Genomic DNA, 24,252 nt, shown 5'->3' on the forward strand with positions numbered 1-24,252 from the left:
CATACTATACTTCCCTATTCTCATCTCATTCCTTTTTCCTGTTTCATACACTTCAGTTAAAAGACACACACACACACACACACACACACACACACACAAATTATGTTCCATTTTCTCCATCATTCTTTTCCTCCATTAGTAAACCAAGGAGCACTGACCATACAGATAAGTGTATGAAGGACAAGGACAGCATTTATGTGAAAGTCTAGAGTAGATGAGTAGAGGCTGTGTGTCAGCTGTCACTTGCTGGCTCTGTGACCATGATCAGTCAATCACTGAGAGTCAGTCACTTAACCTCCATGAGCCTCTGTTTCTTCATCCGTACAATGGGAGGGATAACCCCTGCCCTATAGATTCAATATCAAATATGCAAATTCTTGGCTCAGGGCTCAAAACATAAGAGAATGCACAATAAAGAATTGCTATTATCATATGCCAAAATTATACATAAGGTCTGTGCCCTTCAAAGTACACAGAGTTTACAACAGAAATACTCCCAAGAGTATTTTTTCCACCTTTTCTTCCTATTAAACCTAAAGGTCCCTTACAACACTCGTCCCTCTCACCAAAAGAACCAACGTAAGTAAGCAGAAGATAAACTGTCGAATTTATTCAAGCATGGTTCATCTGCCTTGTTTAATCAATTGCACTGTTTTCCATTATTGTACCACATGTTTGACATTTTGGCACCATAAGTGAAGAAACATTCCGGGTTCAGCCTAGGGCCTAACCTTCATCACATGATTTTCGTTGCTGCTTCTGCAAAATATTTTCTGTGCTCCAAACCCATTTCTGGAAGAAAAGCAGTTTGTAAATAGGAAATCATGCATGCTTTCTTTTTAAATTCCGAACATCTATTGAAATAACATCCACTCTTACCAGCAATTCAACTATGAAAACATAGTGAAAGAAATGATTTTTGAACTAAATCAGAAAGGTTTCTCTCAAAACAACAACAACAACAACAACACCATTACAGTGGCTTTTGCTGTCCTACAGTTTGGGCACAATTTTTAAAGGAATTCTTTAAGAATCTATAAGATCTGAATTTTCTGTTCTTGATAATCTGAACAATTAAAGTTTACAAAGTTAAAGACAATTGCCAAAAATCTGTTTATTTCCTTACCAATTTTAAAACGAGATCGCAAAAACAAGAAATGCGATTTTTCGTTGGCTAATTTTAAACTAATATTTAAAGGCACAATGAGAAGTAACCACTTCAGTCCGCATTAGGATTCCAACTTCTGCTGAAGCAACATGTGTGTTCTGCGTGAGCATACGTGTACAGGTACCTGCGTGTATGAAGAGAAAAGAAAAACTCCTAGGTCTTCAATGTTTAGTTTGTGAGCTATACTAGTTCTTCTTCAAGTATGACAGTCTTAGAAATAAACACAAATGAGTGAAGCCCATAAATACGAAAGTCAGAGTAGCTTCCACACCCAGCATCATGAACAGATCGCAACATCTTTTTTGTGGTCGTGTGTGAGTTCTGTTACTACCTTGGCTCCTAGCACAAGGTATAAAATAACACCTTGCTTTAGTCAATATTAACTAGGCTGCTTTTGGCTTTTAAAAATATATTCTTAGCATGGCATTTCTAAGTATAAAAGAACTGGAAGTCTTATGTTCCTCTTCAAATTTAAGAAAAAATGACAATAAAAAAAAAATCACAACAGCCTAAAGTAACCTCCACCTCATCTTTCCCCCTCTACACTGAATAAATTACCTATCAAACACATATCAAGAATGATTCAAAATGTGCTAACATTTAAAATTAAAGAAAAAGTGGAAAAAGAACAAAAAGAAAATGTTTGGTCCAGTTGCTGAAAATTACAGAAGACGTTTCTCTTTCATTTTAATTATAATTAACTTTAGTATATTGCTGCTTTTGTTTTACTGAACTACAGAATATTTTAAAGAGTCGAAATTTTACCTATTACGGTCAAGGAAAAGTGAATGAAAAAAAAAATCTGCTAGGAAGTGAGATCCTCCCAGGGCGCCTGGCTGGCTCAGTCAGTGGAGCATGTAACTCTTCATCTCGGGTTGTGAGTTCAAGCCCCATGTTGGGTGTAGAAATTACTTAAAAACAAAATTAAAAAAAAGAGAGAGAGAGAGAGAAAGAGAAAGTTTAAAAAAAAAAAAAAGGAAAGGAAAAGAAAGTGAGATCTTCTCTACAGCAATAGAGACTACAAAATCATCCTTCTGCCTAAAGTCCAATGTGAGTCACCTACAGAAATACAATTCTACTCCGGAGAGTGAGATTAACAATGCATTCATTTGGGACAAAAGCAAATGTATATTTTCACTTCCTCCTGGAGAAACTGAGGCAACCAAGATTTCCCAAGTGTCCCCAAAATAAACAAGTGGTGTCTGACTAGTGATTCAGGAGTCCCTGGCACTCAAACCTACACTTTTCCATTCCATGAAAATCTGCAAAGAACACAGTAATCCTGTCTAAAACTTTAATACTTCTGAAAAACAGGATGAGGTTTTTATAGGAAGTTATCCCATTAAAAGGCCACTAGCTTTTTTTTAACAAAATACTCAAGTCGATCTTGAAATATATCCATGAAAATTCCAAAAGCAGGAGTAAAGAAGGGAGATCAGCTCTCTTGCATATTAACACACTATATTATAAAGGTACAGTGATTCAGTTTTCACAATGAGTCTTGAATAGAGAGAACAGAATGACTACTTTTGAGAGAAAGGAGGACTCCAGAACCCTCACTCCTTAAACCAAAACAAATTCCACATAGATAAAAGATACAAAAATATAGCTTTCAAAAAATATATAATACTCAAAGAAACCTTCTGGAAGAAGCCTTAAAAGTAATATTTGGGGGTGGGGGCAATTTAAAATGAAGACATAACAGTTATGAATATCTATGTAACAAAAGCATTGGATGAACATTCGTAAAGCAAAGACTTCAGAAGATTATTAGGAGAAACAGAAGCTCATTAATTATATCAGACTTATTTTATCTCTCAGTCCACAGAATGGACAAAAATAAGAATACAGAAATTATGTAAGGCAGGTCTGATGTACAAATCCACATTTAACTCTGGACCCTGAAAATAAAGAATATACGTTCTTTTTATATGTTCACAATACATTCACAAAATTATCATATATTATGCCACAAGAGGGCCACAAGTAAATATGTTTATTTGAAAGTCACTGTAAAACAGAGGTACGAAAGAGATGAGGTGATAATGAATGCAGGATCCCTGAAGTAACTTTGTATAATCAAACACAGCTGTGGTGCAGGCAGAGGTACGAACTTTCAGTTCCTATAGTAGTTCGTTGTGATCACTTTTTTTTTTTTTCAAGAAGCCACAGAATCCCTTGAGAAAAAGGTACTTAAACCAGCTGCTACTTCCTAAGATACCCAAGGTAGAAGATTATTTCCTATTTCAAACAGACTAAAAGAATTCCACCTTCCACTGTGTTTTCATGTTTAATTATCTTCAATGAGAAGTTCATTCCTGGGCTTTTCCTTAAACCCCTTAACATATATAATTTATTAATTCAAGATCTGTTTTTGGTGAGGTGGAGGCCATCTTTCACCACACTTCCTATAGCAGTCCTTCACATGCATGAAAGGTTGCTTTGTAAATTAACCTTTGTATTTAATAGCCAGGCTAAATACCCTCCTTACTGTCTAAATCTTCACTTCCTTATGACTGGACTGAGCTGGGACTTCCCTAAATCTACCGCCAATCCTTATTTGATGGCTTTCCAAACTAAGAAAAATGTACTCTCAAATTTCTTTTCCACACGTTTAACTTGTTTATATTTACGCACCAATTAAGGAAAACTCTTCGAAAATAGAGTCTCTATTTTAAAAGTACAATTTGTTATGGAACTCATTTTGCCTTTATAAAAAACAACAAAACACAACACAACAAAACAAAAACCACAGGGCTGGGTTTTGATAGAATTAATCCACAAAAATAATTTTTATTTCAAGAACCTGCCACATGGCAGTATTTCCTAAAACCATATTTGCCCTGTTTAAAAACACCGTCCTTTTCACTATTATCACTTATTTCCATGTATATTCTGAAAGGGCAGTTAGTTCTGACATACATCATGACCTGTTTTTTCTCCACTTCAGGTCAACTTTGTCAGAGATCCTTGTGGCTGACATGAGATCAAGTTCCACACTCTCATTATTCTCTGTCACGACACCCCATTTGTTTTATGTCATGGTGCTTTAACAGTTTGTGATTGTTTCATTGGCCAGTTTGTTTGCTTAATTTTCTGTCCTCCACTCCACTCCCCAACCAGTTGTGAGCTCCTCTTCATGTCGGGAGACAGATATATCTGTCTGAACCAGCTCAGAGCCCTGCACACTGCGGCTGGCTCTCAGTGAGCAATGAGGCGCTCATCAATACATAATATGGATAATATTAAAAGCACTGTTCATGTATGTGAATTGGCCACAGTCATAAAGCTATTAATGCTGATATAATCTTTAAAAGGGATAGGTAAATTAATACCCAGAAGCAGTGAATTCCAGTAACATGCCATAATGTTGAGGCTCTAAAGCTGAAAGCACACGGGGCAGCCTCATTAAAGGCAGCCATGCAGGAGACCGCTAACCAGGGCCTCACAGCTCTTTTACAGAACAGCAGCGGGAGTGCTGGAAAGATGATTCACTTTCACTACCATCACACACACATCTAAAGACAATTTCAGAGCATTTCATGAAGTATTTTTGTTCATAAAATAGATCTATCTTTTCCTGAAGTTTGGAACACACCACCGATTGGGGGCATATGGTCACCACCTTCCCCTGGCAGGACCCAAGTTTTAAAGATAATTTCCAGAAGCTCTACTCAGATAACCTATCTCTGCATTCAAGACTGCAGTGAATGGGAACAGCTAATTTTTGCCTGAATGTTTTTATTAAAAAAAAAAAAAAAACTACACAATTATATAATAATTTCTAGGGCTATTTTGCAGTTCTGAAATAAAGGATTTATATATATATATGGTATACATATAAAATTCATATATATTTATAAAATATATATTTTATAAACATATACACAGCTATTTGCGGGGTTTATGAGCTGTGTGTTGGAAGATTTACTTCCTACTTTGACAAAAACATGCATTGATACTTCAAATGTTAATCTGGTTTTCTTTAAATATTCCTTGATATAAGTTTCTGCATCAAAAAACCCAACCAATTTTAGGAATACTATAAAGTATTTCTATGAAAAAACGGTTGTTGTGTTTTTAAGCCATATGTATTTAAAATGTCACATTATTTTTTAATAATCAATGCAAAATTGATCAGATCTCAGAGTCACCAGTTCCACAGCCCAGCTGACTCTAAAGATAGTAAAATAACCTGCAAAAAATTGACTGAATTAGATCAGTTTAAATATGGGCTAGCGTGGACATATAGTCTGAAAACAGTGTAGTGGTTTTTCCAAAAGGCATAAAACTATCCTAGGACACAGCAATCCCACTCTTGGGTATTCAACCAAGCAAAAGGAAAATGTATGTCTACATAAAGACTTGCATGCAAATGTTCATAGGAGCATTATCATAATAGCCACCCCTACCCCATAAACACACACACATACACAACAACCAGTCTATCATATTCAGACAGCAGAATACTACTCAGTTATTACAAGGACAGAACTGATAACATGCTATGCCATAGATGAAACTCAAAAAAATTATGCAAGTGAAAAATTTCAGATATAAGAGACCATAACATTCCATGTATGTGAAGTACCCACAAAAGCCAAATTTACACACAGAAAGACCATTGCATGGGGCTAGGAACAGGGATTACCTATAAACAGACATGAGAGATTTTACTGGGGAGACAAGATGTCCTAAAAATGATTTATGGTGATGGTTGTATCAGTTAGTAAAGATAACTGGATATACACTTGAAATGGGCAACCCTTATGATATGTAAAATATACCTCAAAGTTGTAAAGAAAAAAAAAAAACAACTTGGGCTAAGAAAAAAATTCATAAAACGAGAAGTAACATAAGAGATAAAAGATCTGGGTGATAGTGAATATATCCTGATGAAAGCAAGCTATTCCCCTCCCCTCCTGTCAAAAAAGTCATTTACCAAGCTACCGAAAGACCAAGTAGGAGTTTGAAATAATAGATAATACCAACACCTTGGAAGTACCACCAGAATATGGATGACCTCAGGAAGAGAGCAGGTTTTATTCTAGGCTTATCATGAGAACTGTCATAATCTTTTCAAAGCCTACGAATTAAAGTCCACATTAAGTAAATCTATGATTTTCACTTTATCCTTAGAAAAACATGACTGTTAAGAAAAATACGAAGCTATTTGCAAGAATAAGGCATCTGTCATGAAATTTAAAACAAAAACAGGGGCGCCTGGTGGCACAGCAGTTAAGCATCTGCCTTCAGCTCAGGGCGTGATCCCGGCGTTATGGGATCGAGCCTCGCATCAGGCTCCTCAGCTATGAGCCTGCTTCTTCCTCTCCCACTCCCCCTGCTTGTGTTCCCTCTCTCGCTGGCTGTCTCTATCTCTGCCGAATAAATAAATAAAATTTTTTAAAAAACAAACAAAAAAAAAGAAAACAAAAACCGCACACTATCAGCAAAATGATCAAAATTATCAAACTCAATCTTTTAACTTCCAATTGAGAGTTTTTTGTCTTCTGGGCACAGTTCCCACTTAAAAACAAAAAAATTATGTTTAATCAGTTATTCTGAATTTTACTAAAACCAAGTAACACGACAAGCAGACAACAATCATCTCTCTATTCTTTCCAACATTTTCAGCTAGAAACTGATTTTGGAAACAAATGTAACATACTGGGTTGCACTGTATCTTTTTACTATGCTAGTGTCAGTAAATGTGGCTGCCTAATTTCTTTCCTGTGGTACAAGGTTTATATTTACACAATTTTTTAAATGGAGAGTTAGCACAAGTATGGTTTAACTCTAAAAGGGAAGTGAGAGGGTAAAGGTAGATACACTGACTATAAAATAACAGAAAAACCTAATTCCTAGAAGTGTAATTGCAGATCAACGTTACTTGAAAAAAAAAAAGAGAGTTAGCTATGTGTTACTGTCCAGAATTTTGTACCAATATCCCTTTTAACAAAATTTTTAAAGTATTTAAAATTCAGCGTATTAACTCAAGAGGCTCTGTTTTCCTTTAAAAAAACCACACACACAAAAATCATAGTATCATGGACTCATGACAGCTGAAGCTACCAACTTACTAGATGGGTCATCTTACTTAGAAATGTCTATGGTAAAATATTAATTTATTAATCAGGAGAAAAAACAAGCAATTTCTGCAAAACTAGGAAACAGGTTTCATTCTTTTACCCAAAACAATGGGAACTGGTTAATTTTATACCACTCCAAAAATTCACACCCAGAGTAAATCAGGTACACCTGCATTTTTAAGGCAACAAGAATAAGGGGAGCAACTTAACAAGTTATCCAGATGCACATGATCCAGGATGAAAGTCACGTGAGAGAGCAGGCTCTAGTGTGACCAAGAAAACATATGCACCAAATCAAAATTTAATTACACTGCAGGACACTGTTTGTGAATTGTGCTCCATATTTTATCAACTGCCCCCCTTCTGACAGGACAGTTTCCTGAAGGAAAGTTCCAAGAACTGAAGAGTTACAACACCCACATACCAGAAAGTGTTTCCTGAATTTTGTTACAGGAACTGACATCTGCTATAATTTGAACATTTACTTCCCAGTAGGAGACCCATTTAAAATTTTTGTTGAATATTATTTGTTCAACGACAGTAGACGAAGGCAATGTTTTGTTTAAAAAAAAAACAAAAACAAACCACCACCACCACCTTTCAGTTTCATAGAGTTTGGGTATAATTGACTGATTCACAGTTGTAACTTTTCCCCAGGGAACAAAAACATCTGCCGCCTGATAAACTGGGGTGTGTGTAGCGTGTGCGTTCATAGTTTTGGGAGGCAGCCCAGAATGGGCAGGAATGGGCAAATTACATATCCAGGTTCTTGGAAGAAACAATTCTTAGGAAAGAGCTGCATTATCAAACTTGGGCATTACTTTTAGTACCTTCCTTCTCCTTTTACTTCTTAAATTTAGTGCATCTGGACACTTGAGCAATTGCAGTTTGCGACAGGTAACATATATTTACAGAGATGGAGATCTACTTTTCCTACCAGCCTCTTGTCTATTTCAACGGGGGAAGGAGGACGTGTATATATGAGCACATATTAAGTCAAAATGTAACTGCAATGAACGATATACTTTATGTATCTCTCACACACAGACTCCACTTCACAAAGGGTAGTGGCGGGGGGGCGGGGCTCTGGCCTCAGAGAAGCAGGTCTCCACCCAAGCTCCACCCCAGACCCGTCCAATCAGAATCTCGGGGGGTGGAATCAGCACACTGGCAAGCACTCCTGGTGATTCCAGTGTCTAATCAAGTTTGAGAACCTTGAACTTAATAGGACTACCCTGCATCTAAAATGTTCCTTTATTTGTCTACTTGCCAATCCAGCAGTAAGCAATACTAAAAAGAAAGGCAAGATCAGGGGGGCGCCTGGGTGGCACAGCGGTTGAGCGTCTGCCTTTGGCTCAGGGCGTGATCCCGGCGTTACGGGATCGAGCCCCACATCAGGCTCCTCCACTGGGGGCCTGCTCTTCCTCTCCCACTCCCCGTCCTATGTTCCCTCTCTCGCTGGCTGTCTCTATCTCTGTCAAATAAATAAATAAAATCTTTAAAAAAAAAAAAAAAGAAAGAAAGAAAGGCAAGATCATCTGGGGTAAAATACAGGCAAGCCAGTGACTCAAGAGTTACATTCTTAACTGTCTCCAGCCCACCCAAAGGATCATGTGGCCCATAGGCGTCCAAGTATTCATCATTATACGAGCAACAACATTATGGAGCAACAACAATTCTTGGTACTTTTAGAGTGTGGTCAAACTGTGGGTGCCCTTTGGAGATATAATACTTAATACCAAAGTAATGGCCGTTTAGGTGTCAATGGACGATATATATTTGTCCCTTCAGTGAGCTTCAGTTCTTTTTGACAGGATATCAGTACTGGAATTCTTCTTAATATATTAAACCTGACCTCAAATTACTGCTTAATAACAGCCTTAAGAATCTGATTGTTCAATCGGGTTAAACTAAAAACAAAGCCAATAAACCATAACAAGAAAAGTTATGTTCTCACCAGAGAACAAGACTTTCAGGATATCAAGTCTGCTGGCTTTGTGACCATCGGGTTAAGCTTTAACTCACTGTGGACAGCTTGGAAAGGGGAAAAGTTTGCACAGAGGAAAGATTCTCAACACTGATCATTGCCAAGACACAAAAAGTCAGCACTTGGGATTGTTTTGAAGTTAATTTTTACTTTAGGGTCTCTAGGGCATTAACACCAAGAGTTATCTTATTTTTCCCCTTGAGGCCTAAAGCTAAGCTCCACCTGATACATTTATAGTTGAGCAAGATATTACTGTGCATTCAACCTCCTGTATTATTCTGAGCAAATGAATACATGTATATTCATAATAAAATTAACAACAACCTGAAGCAGAGCTAAATACTACAGCTTTCTCTCTCCCAATTTTTTTCACTTACGTAAAAAGGGTAATCATTTAAGCTGCTGTAAAAGTTATGCACACACCCTATGCCAATAAAATGTAACTGAACCACAACAGAGATTATGATATCCAAGCTTGTTACGTTTGTACTTCTGAGCCAAGAAACTTTGTCCTAAAGATGCAGATTTTTATTTCCAACTAGTAGGGAGAGAAAATCAGAATGCGCTACCAGTTGTAGTTCTCACTACAACTCACAGGACTTTCTCTTTTAAAAGATTTTGGAATTAAGTTTATTTGCCAATCTTGGAAAACAAACGAAATGGAGAAATTTCCTAATAGAAAACTAAGTTTATATATTTAGAAGCAATCAAATTGTATGTTATATCTCAAAGCAGCAATGAAGATAATTGGCTTTATAATTCCTCCACTTTACAGCTATTGGGTAATATATAGATTTGGGGGCTCAAACCAAACGACAGTACCAAAATGAGATTTCCCTCTTATCCAGGATTAAGATAACATTTTTCATTACTGAAAATACATGAAATTTAAATTGCTTAAATGCAGCATTCACTAAATTCCATTTTCAAAACAGTACAGAAGCAGCTATTGAATACCTTTTCATGCTCTCATACAGAATCCCCTAAATCTCTGGAGAGATCACTTGCATTAACGTTGCCAAAGAACGTCCCCATAAACCAGCTGACTGAAAAAAATGACTCAGTTCTCCTTCTTTATCTTGGAAGAAGCTGTAGTCTGTGAGTCAGGAAGCTCAGCTGGCTCTCAGGATGAACTAGAAGGAAATCACTTAAGAGACCTGTCTGTGTTTCTCTTCTGTCAAGGACACTGTTTACAATGGCGTCATAAGGGAAAAAATGAAGACATTCAGTGGGTCAAAATACTGCATAAATTATTTCCCTCTCAAAATCACTCCCTTGAACGGCACTTTCCAAAATACCATAGCATTCTCCTTTGCTATTTGCTCATACTCAATCAGCGCTTCTTTGCTTTCATGAATTTTCTTCCAACGTAATCAGTAGCTCACAAATCAGGAGGGCAGAGGACAGAGCAGAACTGGTTCTGTACCAGTTTAAGAGCAATGCTTTTTGCAATGGAAAAATTTCCCTCACCAAAGAGATCCACCAGAAACCGGCTTCATAATAATCTTGGGAACAATCTGACTTTGCTTTATTATTATTATTTTTTAAACTTCATTAACATTAACTTCAGTCAAATTCAAACAAAAACGCTGTGGGAGAACTGACTAAACCTAATTTCCTTTTGCAATTTGTCTGAAAGTGCTTTCTTCTGAGATGTGCTCAGCCACCAGATGCTACTCTCCTACAGAATTTCAACTCCCCCACTCCCCCCCTGGGGGGGGGGGGAGCAGGGCTTCTCCAGGAGCTCGAGGTGCATTTTAAAACTGGTTCATTAATCCCTGGGAGTAGGTGAAGGAAGGTATGTATATACTCCTTTCTAGAATTCAAGGATTGCTTCAATGAGGGGGTTAGCAGAGATGAGGAACCAGACAAAGCCCTCCCTTCTGTTTTATCCATCAACACACTGCTCAATCTAAAGCAAGCTAATCCTCACAGAAAAGTATAAATCTTCAAACTATTGAGATTCCATACCCACCCCTCCCCCCATCATAGGCTAGCTATTCTCAAAAGAGGGCATGCCAGGTTGTATACTTCTATAAAGTATTCTGTGCCTTAGATGAGAATTCGGAAACTAAAGCCATGATCTGTAACTATTTCACATTAAAGAAAGCAAGTTTGTTATAATTCCCATCAGAAAGTAGTCAATGTATCTGTTGTACTTACAGGTTCCAATCTGAGAGCTGAGGCATAATATATGTTCTGCTCTGACACTGCATTTCTAAGTGACTGCCTTTCTCCACAACTCAAATACTCAAACCAAATATTAAATGCTTTCAAAATATTGACCCAAAATCTAATTTTTAAAACATAGGCAACTGACCTTTCATTCAACAGATATCTCCCACTTCTGGGAGAAAACAATGAACCACAAAGCAAAACAGAATAATCAACTTCCTACTTTTAGGGGCTTTCCCCCCTACTTTAAGGTTTAAAATGAGGGAGGGAACTGGTCAACTTCAATTTATAAAGGTTCATAACCTAAGAAATACTTAGGCAGTCCCTCCCTCATTCAGAATACTTCTAGCTTATGCGGGAGATACTAAAAATGTGAGACAACATCTTAAGGAGCTGACTATAGAAAAGGAATACACTGCCTAGCCTATTCACAAGAAAAATTAGTCATATACCAACTGCAAGTATCAAATGAAGAATATTACCTTACAGCAATGCCAAATAATGACAGAGAAGTGCCATGGCCATCTCATGTATTCACTGTCAGTGCCACTAAATTCATTTTCATCTAAGTTCTCATCTGCCTCTTCTACTAAGGGGGAAAAAAAGTCAAACTATTTTAAATAGTGCACAATGAAACAACTGTGTTTAGAACAAACTGAGCTATGAATCTTAAGGGCCAATGAGTCCAACAATCCAAACTAATTGTTCCGACAGAAAACAGACACTGTGGCTGGCACCTGGGCAGGATTTTACTACCCTAGATTATAAATCAGAGGTGATGGTTTTGTTTCTCTTAGCACTGCTCTCAACAATTTGACCCATCTTGAGGTTTCCTTGAAATCCAAAACTATGTGTGACCTTCTCTTTAGATCTCAAAGATTACCTACCTACTGTCCCACAAAACACAATGCCTAGGGGCACATGGGTGGCTCAGTTGGTAGAGCGTCTGCCTTTGGCTCAGGTCATGATCCCAGACTCCTGGGACTGAGTCCCACATCGGGCTCCCTGCTCATCAGGGAGTCTGCTTCTCCCTCTCCCTTTGCCCCTCCCCACTGCTCATGCTCTCTCTTGCTCTCTCAAATAAATAAAATCTTAAAAAAAAGAAAGAAAGAAAAACACAATGAGCATAGACCACAATCCAGATGTAACTGTAGAAAGTGAATATTTACAACTTGTGAGATACACTCCCATTATGCAGGCTAAGAAAACCACAGACATCATGGCCTTGCGGCTTTGTTCCTGGTTCAAGGGCATGTTTGAAGGCCAGGTAGAAGAGCAGAATATATACAGTCCTCTTATTTCTATTAGTAACAAGTTGAACTACCATACTGATAACTCAGATTTTTCCATTTTGTAGCAAAGCACTTTTAGCAGACATTGCTTTTTGTACACTTACATTGAGGCTTTGCAGTTCCCTTTTCACACCTCACCTGAAGGATTAAAGGGGAAGTCTGGAAGTAAGGAAATGCTGCAGAGCAGCCCAGGCAGGCATTGCTCTACCTATGTGACCTCAGGCGAGAAACACGCTGGCTGGGCCTCAGTTTCTTTCACGATAAATGTGAAAAATAAAAGTACTTACCTCTTTAAGTGACTGAGAAGGATCAAAGAGATAATCCAATTAAAGCAGCTGTGCCTGGCACACTGCACGCAGTGTCCAATTAGCTATTGTCTCATTTTACTCTTAGTTTAAGAGCTGAGGCATTGAAATGACTTGCACCTGAGTTCAGATCCCAGCTCTGTATCATTGAGTTCTGTTGGATAGTATTTACTTAATTTCTTAGACCAAGGTATCTTAATCTACGGCTTTATTCCATAGACCCCCTTGGCAGTTAAATTTCACTAGAGGTTGGCAAACGAAGATGCAACTTCTGCTTCTCATCTAAGTTTTCCCACTACTCGGTCACAAGTTAAGAACACCTTTCTTAAAACAACCAAGAACATGGGGCAGGGGATAAACCATGGAGTTGAGAGGATTAAATATATAAAGCAAATAGCACACTCTATGGAGTAGTTGTTTCTCTTCCTAGAAAGTCCTCTTAGGAAAAAGTCTCGAATTTTATAGAGCCCAAACTTCAGCATTCGAGCTAGTCTATTTCTTTCAGTTTTCAGACCTGAAACGTATTTAGCCTTCGAAGACATCCCCAAATCACTGTACTCCACCAAATATCAACTTGAAGAGCCTTATTACTTTAAACAGGTGACACCAAACTGCTTTCTAGTAAAACTAAAAGTTAAAAAAAGAATTTAAATATAACTCTAAGTTTCCCTTAAGCACCAACTGCTGTCACAACTAAAATGAACGCACACACTTCAGTCTGAATCGTGTAATGATCACTAATGCCTTGTCATCACTCCTTAACACTCATTACCAAAAAAAAAGGAACCAACTATGGAAAGTCAGAGCTGGAGGTTCTTACAAATAGCGTTCCTCTGACAGCAACTGCAGTTCATTATCCTCTCCCCTCACCAACCCCGGCACATTCCCGGTCTTTGCCTACTCAGCAGATACTCGCAAGCTGTGCCGTTTTACGTGGAATACATTTTAGCAGTCAAATTTTCGATCACCCACCAGCCAAATTCTCAACCACCTTCTCCAAGGCGAGCTGTTTTTACATGAAATGATTTCTAAAATTCCGATCAAAATACTAGTCCCCTCCCCCCGCCACCCCCAAATCAGGAGAACCAAAGGGAGGTGCACAAAGAAACTAAATGAAAAATTTGGGCAAAGGCAACCAAGTTAAAACAACTTAATTCCTCCGAGAATAACAATTATTTTGGAAGACGGTAGAAATTGAACTTTTCACTTTAACTCAACCGCTCTCCTCTCCTCTGCAGGAATTGTCCAGTATGCTCTCCCAACTGTTTTTTTTTTTTTTAATCTGACATTAAGTAATGAACCACAGCATCGGGAATGATGAGAAAGCAATGACAAAGCTGCTTCCTGCCGGTCTTCGCAGCACCCCAACCGTCCCTCCCCCACCGCTGCCCGCAACCTTCAATTCCCCTAGCCACGAACACATTTAAAAAGTTTCTCTCGGTGCCTGGCTTACCTTGACTGGGCTGCCATAATTCAGTTTACAGAGCTCAAGGACTTCTGTCCATCGGAGCCTTCAACCCGCGGCCCTTCTGCCAGCGCCGCGCTCACCATTTGCCGGGGCCGGGCGGGGACGGTCTCCCCAGCGCGACTCCCCGGTGTTACGGGACTACCTGCTCCCGAGCCCGGGCGTCCTCAGCGCAGCCTCGGGCTCCGACCGTATTGGCTCGCACTAATCCTGATGGACATCCGGGCACTGGGGCCTCTGCAGGCGAACTACACTTTGGACCAGCTCGGGGAACGTCGCGTCCGAATTCAGAGCCAGTGAGATCCCTCGGGGCGATTTCGCAGAAGGGAAACCCAAGAAGCCCACGTCCAAAGCCCACCAGCGCACAGCCCCCACCGAGCGGCACTAGAACTCGGGCCGGCGTTAGAAGAGAAGCGAAATCGTCTTTCGGCTCACCGAAAGTTGTCCGAGTTCGCCTGAATACCCCCTGTCAAGAAAGTTCTGGTGGTATGGTCCGCCTCCTTAAATGGGCACGGCGCTCCACCGGCCCGAGCCGGAGGCTGCGCCGGGCGGGGGCACCTAGCCCGAGTGCCGACGCAGCCTGCTCGCTCGCTCGCTCGCTCGCTCGCGGCCCAGCCCCGCCTGCAGGCTCCTGGCTAGTGCTCTCTTGCCAGGTTTTAACAATGTACAAACACACCGCGGGAACACACAGTACCCGGCCGCTCAGAACTCCAGCTCCAATTTGAATATTTGTTGAATATTGGGCACCAAGAGGCTACAGTGAGCAAGGAAAAAAGCCACAGCAGTAAACCGCGTTCGCTACTTTTGATCATTCCAATGCTTGCAGTCAGGAAATGTGCAACTAACGCACCCTTGTTTTACTTTGTTCGCTTTCAGTTTTGATTTCATTACATTGAGAAAAAAACATTAACAAAACGCCCTTCCCTTTTTTGGACAACATAGATTACAAAGTAAACAGTAACTCATTTTGGGATTGACATTTAAAAACACAGTCACCGAGGATGCAAACCAACAATATAGTAAACACTGTGTACGAAGTACAAAGGAAAACGGGTCCTCCTAAGAGGACCGGGGAAGGTATTTCAACAGTGCCTGCAGGTAAGCAGGACAAACCTTAAGGGAGGCAGAGATGGAGGGAGGCTGTGCCACAGCATCCCCTGGGCTCCAGGAGCACACTGGAGGAATGGGGAGCTCTTACATGAATGCTGAATGAATGCCTGCCCTGGAGACTCCTCAGATCTACCTGGAACCGGTACACTGTTGTCCCCCTCGCAGACTCCAGACTGTATGACTGCCAAGCCACGGAACACAGGCACGTTGACCGCTGGCAAGAAAAAATACAATGCTGGGAGGAAGGCCCAATGCATCTTTATGTGTGGATCTCAAAGTGTGATTAGTGGCTCCTGGGAGTCCCGAAGAACTTCTGAGAGGTCAAAACTACAGAATAACACAAAGACATGATCTGTCTTTTTGACTGTGCTGACATTTGCACTAATGGTGCAAAAGCAATTGTGGGGTAACTGCAGGCGCCTGAGCGCCAACCAAGGCAGTGGCTGCAAACACAACTAGTAACACCGCATTCTTCACCACCACAGACCAGCAGTTACAGCAGGTGTCCTTTACGAATGTCCTTAATGAAGCAAGCAGTAGGAATTACTACTTTTGTTAAACCTCAACAAGGCCTCGAGTAGAGGTCTTTTTGATGTTCTTTGTGACAAAATGTGAAGTACACAAGGACCACTCCACTCCTGCAGAGTGAAGTACAATCGTCTAGAAGAAAAGTACTGGTGTAACTGAGTTGCAAGCTAAACCAGCTGTTTTTTCACGGACTACCATTTTTACATGCAAGAATGATGAACTGTGGTTTTTCGAACTTGGGTTTTTGGCAGTCATCTTCACAAAAGTGAACAAAGTGAGTCTGTTTCCTCAAGGAAAACAACTGACAGTATGTATTGCCAATGATAAAATTGAGCTTTCAAGCATTTTGGAAAACTTTACATCCGCCACTGATAGCTTCCCAATAATTAAAAGACTTTTCCAATGAGATTGGAGGAAGACCCAGTCATAGCCCTGACTGCCTCCATTTTGCCTTCAAATCTGTTCCTCTTAACTGTTTTTTTCCCCCTCCAGCTTTATCTGTTAACTCAGGCAAGGGACCCAGTGGGCAAAATATCCAGTGATGGGAACCAAAACTACCCCCTCAAGCAATAAGGACTGCCCTGACACCAGCAAGACCCTGCATGACTGACCCCAAGACAATAATCAACCTGACCTCTGCCACGCAGCTGCAGAGTACCCACCGATCTTTGCTCTGCGTTTTCCCTATATAAACTTAGACGTATTCTCGGCACCTTGGAGACAGTTCTCAGGACATTAGCCCACTGTCTTCCTGGTGCTAGCTTCACTGAAATAAATTCCTTTCTTGTTTCACCACCACTGGTCTCTCAGCCTTTAGATTTTGTTAGCGGCGAGTAGCAGAACCTGGTTTGTTTGCCCTCCCTCCACCCTCGCCAGGTGTTCTTGCACCCTGGGGCTCCAGTAACATATTTTCAGGTGAGCTGGCCAGGAGCTGTGCTTCCGTTTTGTCCAGCCCTCTTGGGATTCCCAGATGGAGCAGCCGGCTGCAGGGTGCCAGGGCTCACCCGTTCATTTCCCAAATTAGTGACGATGACAGGTTGGAGACAGCCACTAGTGACAGCACTAGTGACAGTCGACCTCAGGCAGGGAGAGTGAGGCGAACAGTCCCTTACAGCTGCCTAAACTTGTTTTGGGGACACTCCTTTCCGCTCCGCCCCAGATAGGCACGAACTGCCTTAACCACATTTGGCGAAGCAGAAAAATGAACTGAGGAGTAAGTGGGCCCTGAAAGATTTGGTTCCTGGTAAATTCCTCCATTGTGCGTGCTGGGCCCTGTCCTTCTCTAGTTCCCTGCTCTCTGAGCTCCTTGGAACCATTCTGAGCTTGTGTGGCTTGCTCATACGATTTGTAACAAGAAATTTATAAAATTTATCATTAGAGGTACCATTAGAAGAGGAGAAAGGACGAGTGGCAAGTAGGGAAGTCAGGATATGTGTTTGTAAGGTCTCTTGAAATTTGTGTAAGAATGGGAAGTACTATTTCTGTGCCCTCTCACACCCCCCTAAGGAGAATATTGGCTGACTAGTCTCTTTTAGCCATGAACCTATGACTAAAAAGAAGGTGGAATTTTACTGTAACACTACCTGGCCTATGTGTATGTTAAGCTCAGAGGAAAGATGGTACTAAATGGCTCTCTTGGATTCCTTCCTCCCATTCAGTTACCACTATACAGGGGGTTTTGATTTGGCTCTCTTAGCTTGTCTTGAAGCTTGTTTGGTTCAGTCAGTGAAGCCCCGACTTCTGGGAAAGAAGGAATGCTAACAGAGGTACTGTGAACTTCGTTTAGTGGTAGTTTTGTTTCTTCTGTGTTTTTTCTGAACTTTTGCCTGGGAAGATTGGAGATACTTCTGTTTCCAAGGAAAGTCCATTAGGATATATTTTGAATAAATGATGCAGAGGGCTAAAAAGCAACCAGAGGAAAAGCCTGTCTTGCAGGAGGGAGAGACAGGAGATGGAGATAAAGGAAAGTTAGTCCAGACTTTGACTCTACCTCTAGCCTTGCTGGGGGCACCCCTGCCGCCTCTGCCACCACCTCACCCACCCTCCTCCTGTCCTGGACCACCACTGGCTGGGTTCGCACAACTGCCTCCTTTATTATCCTTGGGGCTCCTGGTGCCATAGGCCCCTGCTCCTTCTACCTTCACCATCAAGGAGCACAAAGCACCCCAAGCTGTTGGGCCCCCTCTATGTGAGGTTCAAAATCAGCATGAAGGAGTACAGGGGCTCCCCTAGACTCACCCCACCCACTTCAGATTTCCCCACAGGAGCGCCAGGTAAGACGGACAGTGGGGAACAAACTGATGGACTTTTTAGCGGACACAGGTGCACCATACCTGGTATGAAAGCCAATTCAAGGTTGTTGGTTTAATTAAAAAAGACATGTCTTTAGAGTTATCAAAATTAAATATAAAACTCATTCTACCATGGTTCACTAAAGGTCAAATAAGCTCATGTTATCTCTGTTGCAATTTGTCAGCAAAAAGATGACTCAACGTGACAGCTAATTTAGTCTCTCTCATGAAGTTTTCACAGGTAATTGTTAAAAGCAAGTAGATTTTTTTAAAAAGGTTTATAGGGGGGAGCCTGGGTGGCTCAGCTGTTGAGCGTCTGCCTTTGGCTCAGGTCATGATCCCAGGGTCCTGGGATTGAGCCCCGCATCAGGCTCCCTTCTTGGCAGGAAGCCTGCTTCTCCCTCTCCCACTCCCCTTGCTTGTGTTCCCTCTCTTGCTGTTGTTTCTCTCTCTGTGTCAAATAAATAAATAAAATCTTTTTTAAAAGTTTACAGGTAAACTTTTTCTTTTAAAGATTTATTTGAGAGAGAGAGAGTGACAGAGGGAGAGCACAAGAATCCCAAGCCGACTCCCACTGAGCACCAAGACAGACACGGGGCCTGAGATCATGACCTGAGTCGAAATCAAGAGTCAGACGCTTAACCAACTGAGCCACCCAGGCGCCCTATAAGTAAACTTTTAAATAGCTTTCAAAATCTTTGGTAACCTAATACTTTGAAATTTCGCTAAATAACAAATTGGTTTGAACTCATTGTATATGTAAGTCTTTTCCAAATAACATAAAATACTGAAACATTAATTACTAAACTTGTCTTATTACAAAGAAACTAAAGATACTTGGGTCTACTAGTAAACATAGTTTATGCTTCACTGAAAGTTGTACTATGAATAAACACGTTCCTAAAAATTATGAAATATATTCATAAATTTGCCAACCTACAGAATTCTGGTGTAACAGTTCACAGTCGGTTACTACTTAAGTTTTCACTGGAGACTAAGGGTCTAAGAGTCAAAATTCTGATCCATGTAATTAAGACTGCTAGACACGATAAGGAGAGCAACTCACTGTGTAGGGAAAGTAAGATGTGTTTTTGATTAAGAAAGGTTAGGAGAATGGGAGTACATTTTTGTTGAGGAAAACAAAGTAATTTTGCTCCAAAATGAGACCAGTTAGGGAGAGAAAACTTAGGATAAAATATGAATGTAAAAAACAAAAACAAAAAACAAACCCTTGTGGAAGGTTTGTGAAGGGGAATCTTTGGAAAACAGTTTTGTGCGTGTTCAGGACTAAGATTGGAATGAATGAATATTAAAAGGACACTGGTGTAAGATTGGAATTGGGGTTTTTTTTTTCTTTCTGTTAATATGACAAAGTTTTCTTAGATTATTGGTCTACTCTTGATAAGAAATTATAGTTTTTTTTTCTTTACCTGCCCAGAAAATCAAAGTTTCTTTTTTCTTTTTCCTTTTGTTTTAGAATTGGATTTTCTTTTTTAAGATTTTATTTATTTTGAAAGAGAGCACAAGCTGGGGAAGAGGCAGAGGGAGAGGGAGAAGCAGACTCCCCACTGAGCAGGGAGCCTGACTCAGGGATCGCCTAGGACCCTGGGATCATGACCTGAGCTGAAGGCAGACGCTTAGCCGACTGAGCCACCCAGGTGCCCCAAAAACCAAAGTTTCTATGTTTTGTCTTTATCAGGTCTTTGATTACTTAAGAAGGTCAAAACTTCTCATTATTAAAGGTGCTAAGTTTTGCTAGCAACTATGTAACCTTCTGTAGAATCTCTTATTGCCATTTTGGTTACATAGATGATTAAATGTTATGTTTTATAATGATTTATAATTCTATCTAGGCATGTTGCTTTAAAACCTTAGGTTTAGGGGCGCCTGGGTGGCACAGCGGTTAAGCGTCTGCCTTCGGCTCAGGGTGTGATCCCGGCATTAAGGGATCGAGCCCCACATCAGGCTCCTCTGCTATGAGCCTGCTTCTTCCTCTCCCACTCCCCCTGCTTGTGTTCCCTCTCTCGCTGGCTGTCTCTATCTCTGTTGAATAAATAAATAAAATCTTTTAAAAAAATAAATAAATAAATAAAACCTGAGGTTTAAAAAAAATTAAAAAAATAAAACCTGAGGTTTTTAACAAAACTTCCCCAAAATTCAAATTCAAAATGAAGTCTTTTTGACTAATTAGGCTTGTTTATTTGGTATGTTAAGTTACATGGGAAGCACTGTCAAACAAATGATGATAAACCTTCTTAGGTTATATTGCATGGGCAAATGCTATAACTGTCCTAGAAAAAATTTTCTAAGATTATATTTATTTATTTATTTATTTATTTGAGAGAGAGTGAAAGAGAGAGAGCATGAGCAGGGGGAAGGGGCAGAGGGAGAAGCGGGCTCCCCGCTGAGCAGGGAGCCCAACTGGGGGGTGGGGGGATGGATCCCAGGACACCAGGATCATGACCTGAGCCGAAGGCAGAAGCTTAACCAACTGAGCCACCCAGGCCCCTCTGTCCTAGAAATTATATGAAATTCTTAAAGTTTCAACATGTCCTGGTATAAGGTCATCACTTGACATTCTACTTATGGAAATGCCATGTGTCACAGAAAGAACTGGATTACCTTGTCAACTGCATTATAATGCGTTATAACTCTCACCAGATCTTTAACCAGGTCCATCTTTGAGTCTTTTGTCATTTACAATCATTGTTCTGAGGCTCTTGCAAAATGTGTTTCAAGGGAATTCATGAAAAGGACTTTTGACAAATACAGGTTTCTGATATCCTTAAGATCACGAAACTAAACTGGGTAAGAATTTCCAAAACTAACAGAAAAGTTGCATTCAAACAGAACAAGATTTAATAACAAGGAAGTGAATGAACTGAGGAAGATGATTATAGTTTTTATAACTCTTCTTTGAAACACTGCTGGTTCTCTGTTTGCTCTTCCAGATTTAAGGAAAACTTTTCTCTTAAAATATCTATGACCTACAGAAATATGATAAAATAGTCCTTTGTGAATGAATGAAAATATTTATCTTTTCTCCCTATCTGAACCCTTTAGAATTCAGAAACTCTCCATGAGTATTCTTTCTTTCATGACAATTACAATTGTTTACATAAGTTCAATAAGAATCTGTTCTCCTTGCAATGGAACACCACTGGAAACACTGGTTATATTACCAGGGCTTTGAGTGGAATGTCATATTTGAGAGAGACAAACATAGACTCAGATATGACCAGACAGCTTTAAGGAACTGACGTTGACTTTATGGAGCCAATAGACCCCCTGGGAGATGTTCTCCGATACTTTGCTTACAGAGTTCCCGGCAGCCTTAACCAAATGAGTAAGGAATGTCACTTCCGGGCATATGCAGGACTCTTCCGATGCTTGGAGGACCTCAAGAAGAGAGGGATTTACCCAAATCTACAGGTACTGCAGTAGAACCTGACAGCAAGTATTTGGCTTGACTTCTCACCTTGAGAGGCTATTAAAAGTTCAATCTGAAATTCCTTATAAAAAATTCCAGCAAGGGGCGCCTGGGTGGCTCAGTCGGTGAAGCATCTGCCTTCAGCTCAGGTCATGATCCCAGGGTCCTGGGATCGAGCCCCGAATCAGGTTCCCTGACAAGTGGGGAGCCTGTTTCTCCCTCTCTCTGTGTGAAATTTTAAAAATAGTTCCAGCAAAGCAGATTTAAAAGAATTTATATGGCCAATTATTATTCTTGCTGTGCTTATGTAAATAATTAGGCCAAGTTTGTTAAAACTGGACTTGTTTTAAAAACTAGTCTTAAAACTAGTCTTAATTTGGCTATCTTTGTTGGAAATGAGGGTGGTTTTAGAGAGAAAAATTATGTCTCAATAACACACTTTTGTGGATGTTAGATTCTAGTTTTGATTGTCTTTAAAGGTTTGTTGCTCACCTAACCTATACAACTTGAGGTAAACTTCAGAGAAATTGCCACAATAACTCACATACAGACAATCTTCATGCCTGTTACTCTGTGGGGGATAAAAAAGGACCCATGGGCATATGATTGAACAGCTGGATAATGGGAGGCACTTGCTCGTTAGGAGTTCTTACCACTCCCTTCTCAGTCACATTAAGCCTGAGGTTGCCCATCGGACTAGCTCTCTCAAATTATTCACCCAGGTCACACAGGACCTCCCTGGGGAAATACAAGATGGAGTTGAATATTTTTTTGGGTATACTTTGCTCCCCTAGTGCAGAGTTGCAGCTCCCCAACATGTGTTTGCTTTAGTAAAGGAACAGATCACCACCACCACCCCAACCCGTACCCCACCGCCATGTGGGAAATGCAGTACATGGTGGAACTGAGTAGTTAACTGCTGAGCAAGTCCAATGGAGTAAAGCTGCCCCCCTACATAATAAAAACTTAAATAGTATTCAGAGATCATCTCAAGCTATGTGGCTGGGATGGCAAAAATCACTCCTTAAAAGCCAAGTGTACCCCCACTCTATGGGGTTAGCTATGGACTTGTGGAAATAATGGATGGCCTTACCTTCATTATGAGTGGATTAGTCAATGCACTTGGGGGTGAGTTACCTCCCGCTGATTAAATTAAAATGAAATCCCAGTGATTTCTCATAATTGGGATATTGTTAAAGCTCCACATCGGGCAAAGAGGGCTTCTGGATGGTTTTATCCCTTAGCCATGTTTGTCCCAGGAGCTGCCTCTATCAACGTGGGGGGCTTTGGCGAAGCAAACAACAGCCACCTTTACGCAGACCCAGCATGCAGTCACTCTCCTAAATGATGAAACCACACAAAGTCAAAAGGTAAGCCCTTCAAAACTGGATGGTCCTTCACATTTTGACTGCAGCCAAAGGAGGAAGCTGTACTGTCATTAAAACAGGATGTTACGTCTCTATTCCAAATTACTCAAAAAATATAACTGAAGCCAAGAAAGATTTAAACAAACACGTAACTGTTACAAATGCCCTAGATCTAGATCTTTCCGCAGCTGACTAAATTCGATTCCTTTTAAATGGAAATATGCCCTGCTAAGCATTGCTATATTTCTTTTTCTTCTCTTTGGTTGTTGTTTGACTTTGTATTTGTCACACAGAAGCCCACGCTTGTACTAGCTCAGAGATGCCCTTGCTGTCCTCCTCAGCAGGGACACAAGAAACAAAATTCTCCTAACCTGTCAGAATCTTGCATTCTAAAATGTCGACATTATTCCTGGTCTGCAGGAAGTAGTTACAGCAGAAATGACTGTCGTCCCTCCTCCTTCCATTGAAATGGAATGATGATGTGCCAGTGAGGATTTGAAGAGGACCCAGTCTTTGCCCTGACTGACTCCATTTTGCCTTCAACCTTTTCCTCTTAATGGCTTTGTTTTTCCCTCAAGCTGATCTGTTAACTCCGGCAAAAACCCCGCAGGCAAAACATCCCGTGATGGGAACCAAAACTACCCCCTCCAGAAATAAACTACTCTCCTGACGCCAGCAAGACCCCACATGATTGACCCCAAGACAAGAGTCAACCTGACCTTTGCTGCCACTTGGAGTATCTACTGATCTTTGTTCCACGTCTTCCCCATATAAACTTAGAAGTATTCTCAGCACTTTGGAGACATTCTTAGGACATTAGTCCTCTGTCTTCCCAGTGTTGACCTCACTGAAATTCCTTTCTTGTTTCACCACCACTCTTCTCTCAGCCTTTAGATATTTTTAGTGGCAGGTGGCAGAACCTGGTCTGTTTGCTCCCAACCACCGCCACCGCCCCCCACCCCCCGCCCCGCCGTCAGGTGTTCTTGCACCCTTGGGCTCCACTCCAGTAACAAGATGAGGGAAATAAATGTGATTTTTAGAAGAT

At 40.5% G+C, this 24,252-nt stretch overlaps 1 protein-coding gene across 3 annotated transcripts in view; it reads right to left on the bottom strand.

Moving 5' to 3' along the window:
- AFF1 (ALF transcription elongation factor 1) overlaps positions 1–24,252 on the bottom strand; it is a 193,762-nt gene that overhangs the window by 108,932 nt on the left and 60,578 nt on the right. The window contains exon 1 of one of the 3 annotated variants that reach the window (XM_045791442.2): positions 14,470–15,026. The exons of the other annotated variants lie outside the window; for them this stretch is intronic. Within the exon in view, the coding sequence (XP_045647398.2) occupies positions 14,470–14,486 (17 nt within the window). The 5' untranslated portion in view covers positions 14,487–15,026. Of the gene's footprint in view, positions 1–14,469; positions 15,027–24,252 lie in introns of those variants that run through there. 3 annotated transcript variants of the gene reach the window in all.

This window comes from Ursus americanus, chromosome 8 (assembly GCF_024610735.1).
Source record: "Ursus americanus isolate L20-20 chromosome 8, mUrsAme1.1.p, whole genome shotgun sequence".
NCBI classification, from domain to species: Eukaryota; Metazoa; Chordata; class Mammalia; order Carnivora; family Ursidae; genus Ursus; species Ursus americanus.